We start from the raw sequence: 17,966 nt of genomic DNA, 5'->3' as shown, positions 1-17,966 counted from the left end.
GAATACCGCCATAGAGCTGGATGGACTTAAGCACCCCGACTGTGACCAACCTCTCTGTATTGGACATATTTCAAATCCTCCTTGATATCCAACCTGAGTACAAATAAAATAATTTATCCTATTAATATCCCTATGTGTCTGAGGTTCGACAAGTCCACATATTGAAAGATCCAAAAGTCCCTCTGGTTAGCATTTAAACGGCAGACGACGCCCCGCCAGTCGCCATTACGTAAGAAAACGTTGTTGGAATCTTATTTTCCTCCGAGTTTAATCATGTTTTTATAGGAGTAATGCCCTTAAATCCAATTACTTGAAATGTACTAATTGAAGATAAAAATGGGTCCATTGTGCTAGTATCGTCTGAGCAAAGTGAAATAACGTAGAGTGTTTACATATTTTAAAAGAACATTGTGATGTGACTTTTTCCAGACGCCCAAAGGGACCGAGGGAACGGTGAATCGTCGCGCTGAATTTAAGGTAAGAATAGGATGGTGTTACTGCTCTGTGATGTCTTTAGTATTGTTTTTGCAAATTACCAACTACTGCACCTCGAGATGGCAGTGATATTAGGCCGAGATTGAGCTTATTATATTATTAGGTGGGAGACGCAGTTGTTCCTTCTTGTTATGACGTCAAATTCCGCTGTGACTTCAACTAACCTCTTCTGATTTACGAGTATAGAAAATGCAGCCAGCCTTATTCGTAGGCCTAACTAAAGTAGAGTGGTACTTCGTTGATTTACCTGAGTGCAAGAGTAACTGTACTGGAAATAGTGAGTTTCAGTGCTTGTATTTTTGATATATCTGCACTTAAGTCTTGCATGGTACGGGCTAGGATGGACCCCCCCAAGAATGGCGGCCCAAAACTGAACGGGGAATGGCAGTACACCTCCACACACTCACTCTGATTCTCCTGTGTTAGTTATTCTCTTATGTTAATCGTCGTAGGGGACAGAGTAGATTAAAAAGCAGTCGCGGTTTGTTTACATAAAAAGTCAGCCCTAAAATAAGACTTCAAAACGACACTTGAATTTTTTTTTAATTATTCTCTGCAGGACTGACGCCATATTCCGACTCCCATCTTTTTTCTTTTTTCCTTTTTTTTTTTTTTTTTTTTTTTTTCAAAGCTAGCAGACGATATCCTTCTTACTGGCAGTCCTGTTCGTAACCAAAAATTTCACCATATCCAGTTGCCTTTAAAAGGCAATATAATTCAGACTGTTAACTTAGATTATGCTTATGGTCACCCCCTCCTCCTCCTCAACTCCTATTTTCTTCATTCTTCCCTTTTTTCTTCTTTGTTTCCTTCTTTCTCCCTCCTCCTTCCTTCATTCTTTCCTCCCTTTCTCCCACATTCCTTCGTTGTTTCCTTTCCCCTCCATTTTCTTCCTTGCTTGCTTTCTTGTTTGCTTCCTTCCTTCCTTCCGTTCTTCCCTCCTGCTTTTCTCCCTCTCCCCTCCCTCCTTCATCTTCCTTCCTTCCATTCTTCCTTTTATCTTTCCCTCCTATTTCTCTCTCTCCCTTCGCTCCATCCTTCCTTCTCTCCTTCCTTCCATTTATTTTCCCCTCCTTTCTCTCCCTCTCCCCTCCATAACTTCATGAAAATAAACAGCGTAATATGCAGTGAAGATGGCTAGACACCTGCGCCTCTCAGCATGGCCACCATCTAACAGGATCATATATATTCTACAACACTGTAATGTATTGATGGATAGTTTAAAGCACTGTTAGAGTCATTTTTAGCAAGTCCTCTTTCTTCATGCGTTCATAAAGGCTAAAGATTTTGCTGAGTTGCTTTCGCTGGCCTTTGAAGTAATGGCGGGAAGATGTCGAGGTATGAAAGTGTTTATGGAATGATGAGACAGGTGTACCCCGGAGTAATGCATGCAAAGGTACACCGCGACAGTTTTATGTACGTCACGGTACGAGTTTGTAATGGTAGGAAAATGTCGAGGTATGAAAGTGTTTATGGAATGATGAGACAGGTGTACCCCGGAGTCATGCATGCAAAGGTACACCGCGACAGTTTTATATATGCCACGGTACGAGTTTGCAATGTTTTCCAGACGCGTACCCCTAAGTAACGTGTGCCTAAGTACGCTACAGCACTTCTATGTGTATATTGGTACATTTCTCGTAATTTCTTTGATACACACGCCATTATTCTTTCTCTTCCCGGATTCATTAACATGCTTAGGAAGACTCAGATTCTTTTAGCTTAAATATTTTACAGTAAGGGAAATGTTCATGTATTTTTCTTTCGTGTGCCTTGCTGGTATAATTCACTGCTTTAATAATACTGTGTTTAAGGCCCATTTTCCCATCACATTTATTATTATTATTATTATTATTATAATTATTATTATTATTATTACTACTACTACTACTACCACTACTACTACTACTACTACCACTACTACTACTACTACTACTACTACTACTATTACTACTACTACTACTACTACTATTATTATTATTACTATTATTATTTTCATCTCTCCTTGGCTTATTTAATTTCCACATTGCTCATTGATATTCCTCTGTATATATCCATTCTATGTTAATATTAAATCTGTATAAAGAGCGTGAAAGGGAATACTGAGGTGTAATACTCAGGATAAATCGCACAGGAAGAGATGTTACGAATACCTGGACAGATCGTGGGAAAGTGGGGGTCATTTTAAAGGCTTCGTTTGATTCACCATGGTTGATAAATGATTCGGAGTCTCGTCTCTCTCTCTCTCTCTCTCTCTCTCTCTCTCTCTCTCTCTCTCTCTCTTTGATACGTACTCACTCCTCACTTGCTTTCCTCTTCATTTACTTCATTCCTGTTTCTTCCTTCACTCCACTCACTCTCCACTCACTCACTCACTCTTCACTTACTTATTCACTACACTCACTCACCCACTGTCCACTCACTCACTCATTCGCTACACTCATGACTCCACACATTCTCTCCACTCTTCCACTCAGTCTTCATTCAGTTATTCACTACTCAATCTGCCTCTACAGTATGTCATTCACTCATTCTTCACTCACTCTTCATTCACTGACTCACTATCCACTCACTCACCTTAATTCTTTTTCAGTGTGTGTGTGTGTGTGTGTGTGTGTGTGTGTGTGTGTGTGTGTGTGTGTGTGTGTGTGTATGTTTAGGCTGTGTGTGTGTGTGTGTGTGTGTGTGTGTGTGTGTGTGTGTAAGTATGTCTATGTTTGTGTATGTTTAGGCTACGTGTGTGTGTGTGTGTAAGTATATCTTTATGTTTGTGTATGTTTAGGCTGTGTGTGTGTGTGTGTGTGTGTGTGTGTGTGTGTGTGTGTGTGTGTGTGTGTCACTAGGGATTACATACACCCTTCACTAACCCTTCACTACAAGGTAACTTTCTTAGACCAAATAAAATGATTCGGAAGGAGCAAGATTAATTTTAAAACACGGTATAGTATTCGTTTCATTTCGTTTCGTTTCGTTTCGTTTATAAAGGTTTCAACACTTAATGACTGCTGTCCACGCTTCTCGATCTCTAGCAGCATCTGTTCAATCTTTTATCCCTGAAGTCGCATACTATAATCATGTCGCAGGTCTTTTTCGGTCAGCCTCTAGCAACCCTACCCTCAGCGGTCACACATCTCACCCACCGCACCCAGTCGTCATCCCCCATCCTCTCCACGCACCCAAACCATCTCAGTCTACCCCTCCTCACCACATCACTGATACATTCAAGTCCCATCCATCCTCTCAACCCTTCATTCTCCATCTCAGTCTGTCCCTTCTCATCACAACACCAATGCATTCAAGTCCCATCCTTTCTCTCAGCTCATTCTCAGTCTTACTATGGAAAGTCTTGATACAGTTAAATCATAATACTAACCTTACTGGAAATGAACAGCTATAAATCAGCGTAGCCCATAGACCATAGCCGTAGTCGAAACCGTGGTCTACTCTCCACGTAGTCTGTAGCAGCATCACAAATCAACTTCACTCATTTCACTCTAACTTGGCTCTAAATTTCATCCTTTCGCAGCTTATTTCCCGAGTTAAGTGGCAGAGAAAGGCAATGCTACAGCTCTGCATCCTTTCCACAGCTTCTCTCCGTGACTGGCATCATATTCTAAATTTAATCTTTTACGATCCAGAATTTCAAGATGGAGTGATGTCAATTTTAGGCCAAGTTAGAGAAGAAACGGTGTTGGGAAAGTGATGCGTCCTTCTCGCTTCGTAGTCTTGGGTGAACTGATCTTGGAGTTGGGGGAATGAGTTAGTGCTTCGAGATAAAATGAGATTCTTCCCTCTGAGCTCAGTTTTTTTTTTTTTCTCTCTCTCTCTCTACTACATTTTCCTCTCCCTCTCCACTCTCTTCTGTCCACCCTCTCACTTCTCTCCCTTCGTCCCCCGCCCCCCTTTCTCTCTCTCTCTCTCTCTCTCTCTCTCGACAACTTTTTCCTCTCCCTCCTCCCCACTCACTCTTCTCTCTTCTATCCACCCTCTCTCTTCCCTCCCTTCCTCTCCCTTCCCTCCCCACCCTCTCTCTCTCCCTCTTTCTCTCAGATTATCATAGAACGAAGAAAGATGTCATTATCCAAACTAAACAGGTAACAAAGCTAATTAACAGGTAAATGAAGCCAGAGAGATAGTAACGAGACACCTGGATACCCCACCTGTAATCATCCTATCATGTATATAATTATTTTTGATTCACTGACGGTTTGTATGTAATTTAGACGATTTTGTTAAGCTGTGGGGAGGATTTGGATCAGAAGGGATTAATTCAGATATCGCAGCTGCAATCCCCCTATCGTATAATTATTTTTGAACTCTCACTGACGGTTTTATGTAATTTAGACGATTTTGTTAAGCTGTGGGAGGGATTTGGATCAGGAGGGATTAATTCAGATATCCCTACTGTAATCCCCCTGCCCTCTATTTTCGAACTCTCTTTCAGACGGTTTTTTCTTTACCAAAAGAAGACGATTTTGTTTAGGGGGGGTTTGGAACAGGAGGGGTTAGATGAAGTCTTCGTTAACCCCGTCACCACCAGGATGCCCTCGAAAGCTGAGTAAAATCGTCTGGTAAGGGCATGATTAAATAGACAAGATTGCGTCCACGGGCTGAGAGGGTTAAAGGCAAGGAGTCCAGGCATATTATTTTTTTTTGGGGGGGAGGGGACAAGTACTGTTAAATCTCAGCCTTTGGTACTTTCTTTTTTCATTAATATAGTTGGTGATTAATTTCTCTACACTCTGGAAACCGTGTCGTCATTATCATCATCATCATCATCATCATCATCATCTTCATCATCATCATCTACACCTTATTTCTCACCTAAGTGTGGGGTGAGATAGGGTCCAGAGAGAAAAAAAAGAACACTAAAATCCTTCCAAATAAATGGGCCACACACTCACTCACTCACCATTTAAGCCCCTGGAATTCTCAGTCCCTGGAATGTAAATTAATTAACAACCGGAAGTACGTAGATTAAAGCACAGGTGAATGAAAGCCACAGGTAAAAATTTAATGCCTTATTTAATGGAAACATAAGACTCACAGGAACTTGTTTTTCAGGGTGGGACAGTACCAACAATTATACACATGATATGAATGTAAACCAAAGCAGACTATCCAATACTTGCAATACAGGTGTTCCATACATAGCGCTACATTTACACCCAGTCAGGCGTTTCCTTGTGTATTTTGGGGTCGACTCAGGGTTATCAGTGTCTACATTGTACCATTTGTTTCAAACTCCCGCTGCCACATCCACGCCCACATTTGCAGACTGAGCCATCCTGCTATCATTTGTTTTCTTATTCCTATTTATACCTTACTCACACTGCCACATCCACGCCCACATCAGCAGACTTAGCCATCCACACTAACAAGGACTATTTATTAACTTCTTACTCCCACTGCCACATCCATGCCCACATTAGCAGACTGCCATCCCCTCTACCATTTATTTCTTACTCCCACTGTCACATCCACGCCCTCATCAGCAGACTGAGCCGTGCCCCAACACAGTAACATCAGGCAAGGGTGTAGTGGAGGGCCGTGTATGGGCCAGCCCGTATTATGCTCAACCTAAAAATATCTCTTATATACAAACACAAGACACTATATATATATTTTAGTTAATTTCCTGACACCTCATACAGGTTATAAATTCTCTCTAGCATCACACGGGAGAAGATTTAATATATATAGTAAATCCGTCTATTTACACATGAAATAACAGTTCAATGGCGTCACTCCAAAACCGCATTATATTTCTGAACATTTTTACAGTTTTAAAATCAATAAACGATAGTAAAAATCTATGTCTATCTATAACCAGACGCCTTAATCCCGTAGGGGGTGGCCACAAACCAATCGCCTCCATGTAGCCCTGTCCCCTGCCATTTCACTGCCCTCCCCCCAGCTTACATCCCCCTCTCTCATATACCTCTCCACTCCATCCCTCCCCCCTGCCATTTCGCTGCCCTCCCCCCAGCTTACACACCCCCTCTCTCAAATACAGCCACACAGAGCAGTCTATAGAGTTAGTTCTAATACACTCATCTGCCGTGGTTATCATTTTCACTTGATTTTTGTTCAACATATCCTTGGAGGGGGGAAGAGGGAGGGGGAGGCCGAGGATGAGATGGAGGGATGGGGTGGAGAGGTATATGAGAGAGGGGGGTGTGAGTTGGGAGCAGGGCAGTGAAATGGCGGGGGACAGGACGACTTGGAGGCGATTTGTTTGTGGCCACCCCAAACGGGATTGAGGCGTCTGACAATAGATAGATAGATAGATATCCTTGTCATTACCACATCTGATTCAACAATTTCTATACATTTCTTTTTTAGGATTCATGTCTGTCATGTCCTCATCATTATCACACATAAGCCTCATTTCCTTCCTAGTCCCACAGGAGCTTCGTCCATCATTTCCTTGTCATTACCACATCTTCTGAGACACAGTTTTGATACACCCCAGATTTAGGATTTATATGTCATTTCCTTCTCATTTCCACCACATCTGATCCACAATTTCAATGGATTTATTATTTAGGATTCATGTCAGTCATCTCCTCTTCATTATTACGTCTTCTGAGACTCATTTCCTTGTCAATATTACAGGATTTTTGTCCATCATTTCCGTATCATTACCACCTCATCTGATTCACAGATTTAATACATTTCTGATTTCGGGTTCATGACAGTCATATCATCATTACCTCTGAGCCTCATTTCCTCTTTCACAGGATTTATATCAGTCGTTTCTTTCTCATTTCCACCTCATCTTATCCACAGTTCTAATACATTTCTGATTAGGATTCATATCAGTCATTTCCCTATCATTTCCAACTCCTTATCTTACCCTGCTGAGCGCCAGAAGCTGCAAGTGAGCGGTGGAAATGTACACACGGAGTGGAAAGTACTCTTGAAAATGTACACACAAGGCATTACACTTCAATCACTTAGGGATTTAAGTATGTACACCTAGATCACTTTAGACAAGAGGAGAAGAGGTCAGTCAGTCAGTCAGTCAGTCAGCCAGTCAGTCAGTCAGTCAATCACTCACTCGCTCACTCACTCATTCAACCCTTCATATATTTAGTCAAGAGGGTACCCAGTTACAAGATATAAAACGAGTCAGCGACTTAGTTTCTCAGTTCATATCACGTTATTCACAGTCATTCATTCCTGGTTCATTTGTGTCTAGTTCTTCACAGTCCTCAGCTTGTCATTCATTCACACATTCACTCATTTACGAGGTTCCTGTGTCTGCTAGTTGGTGTGTCAGTTTATACAAAGTTATTATATAAAGTTATTCATATTCATTCTGGCTCATGTGTCTAGTCATTTAGTTTTACATTTCAGAGAGTCGTTCATTTATTCAGTCATTTACGAGGTCATTTGCCTGCTGGTTTGTCTAATTAGTCAGCTTCATTTAAAGGAATGGGATATCTACACACTAAATTGGCCAAGTAACAACACACCCAGTCACCCCCACCACACCACCACTCCAATCACCACCACCGCCACCACCATCATCGCCACAGTCACCCCCACCACCACACCAACCATCAATCCACACACACACACCACTCCATCACCCCTCTGCACCTCTAGATTTGGCCAGCACATGAAATATCGCCTAAAAATGACGCAAAACTTCACATAACCGTATCATGGCACTCACAAGCTCCCCCTCAAGAGACGCTGAAAGGAGAGCAGGCCAAGGAGGAGGCCCAGGATTGTGTTACTGCTCTGTGATAGGCTGGAGACAGAAGCCTGGGTCGACTCGTCATAGTTGGCGCTGCCGTGGCTGGGAGGGAACATGCCTGTGAGGAAAAAAAGAAAGATTGGAAGAGGAAGAGATTTAACAGGAATAATAATAAAAGATGTGGGGAAAAAAGACGAGGAGGGAGATGAGTAAAGATAAGTAATAAAGGAAGACGAGGCAGATGAAGCAGAGTTTTAATAATGATAACAGATGACGTGGGAGATGAGGAAGAGTTTTAATAAGTGGTAAAAAGTATATGTGGGAGATGAATAAGAGTTTTAATAATGATAAAAGATGACGTGGGAGATGAGGAAGAGTTTTATTAAGTGGTAAAAGAAGATGAAGTTAATGTGTGACACGTAAAAAAAAAAAAAAAGATGAGATGAACAAGAATTTTCATAACACTGCAACTACCAACCCTCAATATTGACTCACTGAAGTATTAATATTTTTTGAACCACGCTGTAGTCAGGAAATTAACCATGATATATAAAAAGATTGGCCCATGAATGATTAATATTTTTTTAACCAAACTGTAGGTGATAAAAATAACAATAACAACACGATAAACAGAAATTAGTATTAAGCATCTATTTATTTATCTATCAATCAATCTGTCAATCTATCTGTCTAACTACCTATGTCTATCTCTATATCTATCTATCTATCCATCTCCTGACGCTTTAATCCCTGCAGGGGTGGCCACAAATAAATCGCCTCCATGTCACCCTCTCCATCAAGCTGCCCTGCCTCCAATACCCCCTCCCCCACACCAAAGTAAGGCAAAATAAGCAACATAAAACGTAACATAATCAGATAACCGATTTAGTCAGGGAGAACACGTGGGGAAAAAAGCAAATAATGTGTCCCTTCGGTTCATCTGAAACGTGAACCCAGTGGACTGCAGGCTGAAGATACCCCGTTTACCATCCTTTCAGGGGATGGGGAGGAGGATGAATGTATAACCGGGCAACGACGCAGCCTGGTTACATCAATGCCACCACGTGAAGGCGTCCCTCTCCAACGTACCAAATAATACAGTTAAATATGCAAAGAAAAACGTAACTCAAAAAACTATACTCTGGTTACATTCACCTGGCAAAGACCCCTCCCTATCTTTTAATTCAGGTGACGTCAAGTGTAGTCAGACTGAAGGATCAATTTTACTCTTTTCACTCTAACTTGGCCTAGATTTTCGTCCTTTTGCAGCTTATTTCGCGTAGCTCAGTGACAGAAAAATGCTACGGCTCTACATCCTTTCCACAGCACTTCTTCGTGATTAGGACCATATTCAGGTGTTAATTCACTGTTACAACGCTGAAGGATCAATTTTACTCTTTTCAGTCTAATGTGGCCCAGATTCTCGTCCTTTTGCAGCTTATTTCACGTAGCTCAGTGACAGAAAAATGCTACGGCTCTACATCCTTCCAAAGCACTTCTTCGTGACTAGGGCCATATTCTAGTGTTAATTCACTGTTACAACTCGTCACTTAAGATGGAGATGGCAGTTTTAGATCAGGTTAGAGTAAAAACAGTAAAGAAATGATTATACTTATTTTAAAACACCAAGGCATGTACTAAAGGAAAGAAAAACAGTAAAACGGCAAAGAGAAATACATTGACAAAAAACAAAACAAGCCTCAAACCCCAGACAAATCAAGAGGCCATCAAAACAATTAAAAAACAATGGAAGCAACCAATAAATAAGTTTTAAAAATAGATAAATGAAATAGATGAAAATATAATTGAGATAAGCAAAATTTCCCTGGAAGCTTAATATACAAAAATGGAAAATAACAATAACAGGCTTACAAACTAAATGATAATAATAATAATAATAATAATAATAATAATAATAAACTTAAAATACTGTCTCTCTCTCTCTCTCTCTCTCTCTCTCTCTCTCTCACACACACACACACACACACACACACAGGGGTCAGATAAAGCCTGCATTAGCCCCTTACCCACTGGCTTAAAAAAAAGAAAGAAACAAAGGCTTACTGATCGCGAAGAATTTAACCTCTATATCGGTGACGTGATTTTATGGTATATTACTATTGCCTGAGGTGTGGAGGGTGAGGGGTGTGGAGGGTGTGGAGGGTGAGGGGTGTGGAGGGTGAGGGGTGTGGAGGGTGAGGGGTGTGGAGGGTGTGGGGTGTGGATGGTGAGGGGTGTGGAGGGTGAGGGATGTGGAGAGTGAGGGGTGTGGAGGGTGAGGGATGTGGAGGGTGTGGAGTGTGGATGGTAAGGGGTGTGGAGGGTGAGGGGTGTGGAGGGTGAGGGGTGTGGATAGTAAGGGGTGTGGATGGTAAGGGGTGTGGAGGGTGAGGGGTGTGGAGGGTGAGAGGTGTGGAGGGTGAGAGATGTGGAGGGTGAGAGGTGTGGAAGGTGAGGCAGCATGCGAGAAGTAAGGGAAGCTCCCTAACACCTCTGTCTAAGCGATTTATGCTGCTTACTGCACCTTGCTGTCCTCTTCTGTTACTTAATTCTAATATCACCATAATTTCCATAAGTAACGTACAAAAGAATATTAACCAGCCGAATCCAAAAATAAATCGCTAAGGATAAGACGTTAGGGAGCTTCCTTAACATCCAAGACCGCCAAGATCATACACTGTGACCTCAAGGATAAGGTAGTGAATAAAGAGGCTGCTAGAGATCGAGCAGCGTGGAGAACCGGCGTGGAAGAATTGTTAGTCTATATAAATGAATGACCAAGATTTAGACACAGATTTCTTAAAGCCTCTATCAGTAGATGTCTTTATAGAGAGGCTGCCAGAGATCGAGCAGCATGAAGAACAGCCATTAGGTGACCAAGGCTGACGCAGGCAAGCACTATATTATTTTGCTGGATAATTTACTACTAGATATCTTTCCTAGGTTTATATTAAATGATTAGAAGAAGGAAAAAATTAACAGGAAGCGTCATCGGAGTGAAGAGATTAATAAAAAAAAATAATACAATTTTTAAATCTCAGTGCCTCCCCTTCCCCCCCAATCGAAAAAAAAAATCGTCATAAGAGATTGGAGAATGTGATCATTAAGGTGAGAATGCGTGTTATTTGGCCAGGTGGAATGAGGTGAGGTATTTAAGAGATTGATAATGGAAAGAGGTGGTGTGTGTGTGTGTGTGTGTGTGTGTGTGTGTGTGTGTGTGTGTGTGTGTGTGTGTGTGTGTGTGTGTGTGTGTGTGTGTGTGTGTGTGTGTGAGAGAGAGAGAGAGAGAGAGAGAGAGAGAGAGAGAGAGAGAGAGAGAGAGAGAGAGAGTGGGGTTGCGGATATAAGTGGGGAAAAAAGATGGGTTGGGATCGGGGTGAAGAGAGGTGATTGTGCAATGGAATGTGAGAGAGAGAGAGAGAGAGAGAGGGGGGGGGGCAGTGGGTAATGGAGAGAGCGAGAGCAATTTTGAAAAGGCTATGCCCTTCCGTTTTCTGTTCATTTTTGCAGATAAGTGTGTGTGTGTGTGTGTGTGTGTGTGTGTGTGTGTGTGTGTGTGTGTGTGTGTGTGTGTGTGTGTGTGTGTGTGTGTGTGCGTGTGTGTGTGTGTTTTGCCAGAGTGCATTTAAGTGCTCCCAAAACACAGCAACAACAGCACAGGGCAAGAATGCAACACAGCCAGTCATTTGCAAAGAAAATAAAAACAAAAGAACTACAAAGACAAACCAAACCCAAAAAAAGCATGGAAATAAAAAGAAAAAAAATTATGCAAACTCAAAAAACAATAAAAAATCAAACCACACATAACATCTCACTCTCTGGGATGCTTTTTTTTTTGGATAAGTCGAAAATTCGGTGCAATGGTATGAAAAACTGGTGCACAACGAATAAAAAAAAATCAGACGAACAATTGTATGTGATTAGTATATGGTGAAAACGAAGATCATTTTCCTTTACATTAGAAGTCTTGATAAACGTGATTAGTCTAAGGATTTTATAAACGGACTCTGAGCTGCAATACTGGATACTTTGTGCTAATTTTGGTGCTTCAGGGACCCCTTCACGTGGTGGCACTGATATAACTGGGCTGCTTCACTGCCCCGTTGTCCCTCAGATCCCTCCCTATCCCCCTAAAGGAGGAGGGCGGACTGTAGGAGAGGGGCAACTTCAGCCTGCACTCCACTGGGTTCACATTCAGATGTGCCTGGCGTTACAATTACTACTACTACTACTACTAAAAATGAAACTAAAAGAACGTATTTGGACAAGTAGTAGTAGTAGTAGTAGTAGTAGTAGTAGCAGTAGTAGTAGTAGTCGTAATAGTAGTAGTAGTAGTAGTAATAGTTTCAATATCAGGCTTATAGGAAAGTAAACACAGTAGGCTGCAGGCAACATCTGTCCTTCCTCTGCAGTCCACCATCCTCCTTTCGGGGGATAGAGAGGAAGCTGAAGGACGTATATATAACCAGACTGATGAACCACCCAGTTACATCTGTGCCACCACCTGAAGGCGTCCCTCTCCAGCACCAGGTCCTCAAGGTGAAGGGGTCACTGAAAACAACACCGAAAAAAAAAGAAAGTCCCCACCCCAAGACAGGTGGATCCGCGAGAAGGGAGAGGGCGGGACATAATGACGTCAATAAATCTCTCTCCCTCCCCTATCTCCCTGCACCCCCCACTACGGTACCGCGCTAAAGGGATTATCGTAAAGCGGGGGGACGATATAGCCGAGGGGATGCAAGTCAGGGGAGGAGGAGGAAGAGGAAGAGGAGGAGGAGGAGGAGGAGGGAAATGGTAGGTAGTGTGTCCGATTGCCTTGTGTTTAAACTATCATACCTACTGAATTTGACTGCAGTAATACATGAACCACAACAGGGATTATACTAAAGAAGAGAGACGATATAAACGAAGAGGATGCAGGTCGGGGGGCAGAAGGGAGGTAAAAAGTAGGAATCAGAAGGTATCAGGCAGCGATTCTTTTGCCTAAACTACAATCACCATCACACCTCACTGACTAGAGTAATACGGAACCACAACACAGAATAATCGTAAACCAGGAGACCATCTCACTAGAGGGGAATGAAGGTTTTGGGGAGGAAAAAGGGGGTAAGAAGACGTGAGACTGTTTGGGGAGGGAAAGGAGGGAAAGAGTAGATATGAGATAATGTTCCTTGTTCCTAAATCTATATACAATGATGCTTTATCGACCCGACTACAAGGAACGCAAAAGCCAACAGACTATGATGCTTTTATGATGCTATATTGCAAAGATGATCCTATATAAGTACGTACTGGATATCCACACCTTCATCCACCCCCGCTGTCCACACTTTCCACCTCTGCTTCCACATCTTCCACCCTTGCTGTCCACACCTTCCACCTCTGTTTCCACACCTTCCACCTCTGTTTCCACACCTTCCACCTCTGTTTCCACACCTTCCACCTCTGCTCTCACATCTTCCACCCTGCTGTCCACACTTTCCACCTCTGCTTCCACACCTTCCACCTCTGCTCTCACATCTTCCACCTCTGCTTTCCACACCTTCCACTTCTGCTTCCACATCTTCCACCTCTGCTCTCTCATCTTCCACCTCTGCTTTCCACACCTTCCACCTCTGCTCCCACACCCTCCACCTCTGCTTCCACATCTTCCACCCCTGCTGTCCACACCTTCCACTTCTGCTCCCACACCTTCCACCTCTGCTCCCACATCTTCCACCTCCGCTTTCCACATCTTCCACCTCTGCTTTCCACACCTTCCACCTCTGCTCCCACACCTTCATCCACCTTTGCTACCTTCCACCTCTGCTTTCCACACCTTCCACCTCTGCTCCCACACCTTCATCCACCTTTGCTACCTTCCACCTCTGCTTCCACACCTATTTCTACTGCAATGTCTCCACTAAAATCCACCCTACACCTGCTCCCACACTTCCATCATCCACCTCCACATCTCCACCTTTGCGTCTACTGGATAGCACACACCCACAGCTCATCAACGAAGCTCTCGCATCATCGTCGGTGGAGCGTATCCGTTGGTGAGCTTCAACATGTTCAATTATTTCTTCCTCTCACACCCAGCACCACACTCGCATTTGTCTCTCATGAAAGTTTGATTCCTGAGCCAAACCTTCGTCAAGTTAATTCTTTCTACTTTTAGACGCCACTTTTCTTTATTCTTTCTATGACCAGACGATTTTTAGTTTCAATTTTTCGACCTGGTGGGGTTGGACCGACCTTAAATTAACCCCTTCGCTGCTAAACTATACTCCTTTCACCTTAACCTGGCCCACCTACCCCTTTCACCTTATCCTGGCCCAGATTTTCGTCCACTGGCAGCTATTTCACGCAGCACAGTGGCAGAAAAACATTGCGCGGCTCCATATCTTTACCACAGCACTTCCTCGTGACTAGCATCGTCTTCTAGTGTTAATATACTGTTTTAAGTGAGCACTGAAGATAAGGAGATGGCAATTTTAGGCCAGGCTGGAGTAAAATGAGTATAATTTACGTTGAAAATGGGTTGTAAATTGGAAAGATGATATATGAAATGCTTTACTGGAGGTGATGAAGTGAATTATGGCTGAATATTTACACTTTTTATAGCTAATCCCACCACCACAGCGCACCACACCACACCTGTCCCCTACCACCACACCGCACCACACCACACCTGTCCCCTACCACCACACCGCACCACACCACACCTGTCCCCTACCACCACACCGCACCACACCACGCCTGTCCCCTACCACCACACTACACCATCCACCCCTGTTCCTCCACACCTTCCACACCTGCCTCCACATCTATTACTATTATACTCTGTTTTCATCTGAGAGACCTGGTCCACTCTCACAATCTGAATACTATATATGAAATTCAACGACCTTTCGATGTAAGATTGAGTCTCCTTGGTTACTAGTCAAATCAACCCTCCACTCTGACTGCACCTGGCTATTAACGAACAGAGCCCCCCTCCCCCCCCACACACACATCCCCATATACACCTGCTTCACATACCTGTCCACACCTGTCACCCCAACCCCACACCCTTGTCCATCCAATTTCCTTCATTCTTTCCACACTTCACCCCTGCATCCCATACCTTCCACCCCTGTCCTTCCACATCTTCCACCTGTCCTTTCCACACCTTCATCCACCCCTGCTATCCACATCTTCCACCTCTTCCTCCACAAGTGTTTTTACTGCATCTCCACTTGAAATCCACCTTATAACTGCCCCCACACCTGCTCCCACACCTTCCACCTCACCATCCTCATCTACCTCCACACCTTCCGCCTACAGTTTTAGTTGCTCTCTTCCACTTACTCCACTCTTCTCCTTCCACATTTACTTTCAATACGGGGTCGCAAGAAATTACCACCTTGTGTCTTATAAATTTTCACGTCTTCCACCCATCCCCTTCAATTCCTTCCACCAATCCCTCCACACCTTCCACCCCTGCTTCCATCTTCCCTCCACACCTTCCACCCCTGCTTCCATCTTCCCTCCACACCTTCCACCCCTGCTTCTACCTTTCCTCCACTTCTTCCACCCCCGTTCCCTACACCTACGCACTTCCTTCCACACCTTCCACCCCGGGTTCCACTTTCCCTTGATTCCACAACTACACTTACGACCCCTTTCATGTTCTCCTCCACCCTACACCTTCTCCACTTTCCTCCACACCTTCTCCACCTTCCTCCACACCTTCTCCACCTTTCTCCACACCTTCCACGCCTCCCTCCACACCCTGCACTTCTTCGTGACTAGTGTTTACCTTTGACGTGGGGGAAGATGGTGGGCTTGGAGGGGCGCTCACCGATATCATTGAGACGTGTGTGTGGCGGGGAGGTCTTCTTGGGCGCCTTCGGGGGACGAGCTGTAAGAGAAGAGGTTAGCGGGGAAGGAGGAGAGGAGAGGAGAGGAGAGGAGAGGAGAGGTTAGCGGGGAAGGAAGGAGAGGAAGAAAAGAGGAGAAAGGAGAAGAGAGGAGAGGAGAGGTTAGCGGGGAAGGAAGGAGAGGACGAAAAGAGGAGAGAGGAGAAGAGAGGAGAGGAGAGGTTAGCGGGGAAGGGAGGAGAGGAAGAGAAGAGAAGAGGAGAGAGAAGGAGAGGAGAGGAGAGGTTAGCGGGGAAGGAGGGAGAGGAAGAGAAGGGGTGAGGAGAGAAGAGAGGAGAGGAGAGGAGAGGAAAAGAGAGAGATGGGAGGAGAGAGGAGACAGGAGAGGAAATAGGAAGGGGGTCACTGAGAAGAGATGAGGAGAGGAGAGGAGGTGAGGAGAAAAGAGGGAGGAAAGATGCAGCAAGGAGAGGAACTAGAAGGAAACGCAGAGAAGAGAAGAGAGAGGAGAGATGGAGAGAGGAGGAAAGAGGGAGGAAAGAAGCAGCAAAGAGAGGAAATATGAGGGGAGAGAGAGAGTTGAGGAGAGAGGAGAAAGAGGTAGAAGAAACGAGGAGAGAGGGCAGGAAAAGCTGGAGGAGAGGGATGGAGAGAAAAGAAAGGAGGAGCAGGAGAGAGGAGAAGGAAGAGGGAGGAGGAGAAAGGAGAGAGGAAGGGAGGAGAGAGGAGAAGAGGGGAGAAGGAAAAGAAAGGGAATAGGAGAAAGGGAAGGAGAAAGGGAGGAGAGAAGGAGGAACAGATGAAAATGGCGGAGATGGAAGGAGAAGGAGAGACAAAGGGAAGGAAGGACACAGGAGAGGAGACAGAAAAAGGCACAAGGAAAATAGAAAGAGAAGATTAGACAGGAAAACTGATGCTGGAGGAGAGAGAAGGAAGAAGAGAAGGATACAAGGAAAAGAGATGGGAGAAGAGAGGGAGGCAGACAGGAGAGGAAAAAGGGAGAAGGTGAGAAAAGAAGGGAAGGAGAGAGGGTGGAGGAGAGGAAGGAAAATGGTGGGAAGAAGAGACGAGAGAGAGAGAGAGAGAGAGAGAGAGAGAGAGAGAGAGAGAGAGAGAGAGAGAGAGAGAGAGAGAGAGAGAGAGACACGAAGACAATACAGAAAAGATTATGGAAGTACAAAAACAGGGAAGAAAACTATAAGGAGAGAGGAGGAGGAGGAGGAGGAGGAGGAGGAGGAGGAGGAGGAAAAGGCGAAGACAAATGATAAAAAAAATATAAAAGAAGGAAAAAGAAAGACGGGGTAGAGAATATATAGAAAAAATTATAGAGGTAAAAAGAGGAAAGACTGGAGAGTGAGAGAAAGAGGGAGAGAAGAAGACAGGGAAGAAAAGACAGGATATGAAAGAAGAAGGAAGATGGGACAGTGAGGGAGGGAGGGAGAGAAGACAGCGAGGAAAGATAGTTAAAGAAGAGGAAAGATGGGAGAGAGAAAGAGAGTAAGAGGGAAAGAAAAAGATGGTGAAGAGAATATAATGGAGGAAAGGAGAAGAAATATGGAAGAGTGAGAAAAGAAGGAAGAGGAAATGAAGTAGACAGCACAGCGAGAATTACGAATGAAGGAGAAAAATGGGGGAGTGAGAGAAGGAAGGAAAGACAGATACAACAAGGGAAAGAAAAGAACAATGAAGGAAAGGCTATAGAAACATGAAGAGCAGTGAGAGGAGGAGGAAGGAGAGACGAAGACGGCAAAGAAGAAAGGACGAAAGAAGACAAGAGAAGACATCATCTGGATAAACACTCACACCACAACACTTTCACAAGATCAATTGAGGGAATGAAAAACAGTATATTAATCCACCTAATCTAAAAAAACTCGGCCATTTTTTCAAGTCACTATTTCTAACACACCAACATTCAA

The 17,966-nt window shown here is 43.8% G+C and overlaps 1 protein-coding gene across 1 annotated transcript in view; it reads right to left on the bottom strand.

Annotated features, from left to right (window-relative positions):
• Positions 1-26: 26 nt before the first annotated feature.
• LOC145413649 (lachesin-like) overlaps positions 27-17,966 on the bottom strand; it is a 170,592-nt gene continuing 152,652 nt past the window's right edge. Inside the window, exons 9-11 of the mRNA XM_080283310.1 lie at positions 15,987-16,088; positions 8,180-8,321; positions 27-93 (exon numbers count right to left, since the gene is read on the bottom strand). Of these exons, the coding sequence (XP_080139436.1) occupies positions 27-93; positions 8,180-8,321; positions 15,987-16,088 (311 nt within the window). The remainder of the gene's footprint in view (positions 94-8,179; positions 8,322-15,986; positions 16,089-17,966) is intronic.

Source organism: Coenobita brevimanus, chromosome 12, assembly GCF_032717465.1.
Source record: "Coenobita brevimanus isolate Jiangsu-jjx chromosome 12, ASM3271746v2, whole genome shotgun sequence".
NCBI classification, from domain to species: domain Eukaryota; kingdom Metazoa; phylum Arthropoda; class Malacostraca; order Decapoda; family Coenobitidae; genus Coenobita; species Coenobita brevimanus.
Note: the sequence above shows the minus strand (reverse complement) of the source record. Positions and strands in the feature narration are given on the sequence as shown.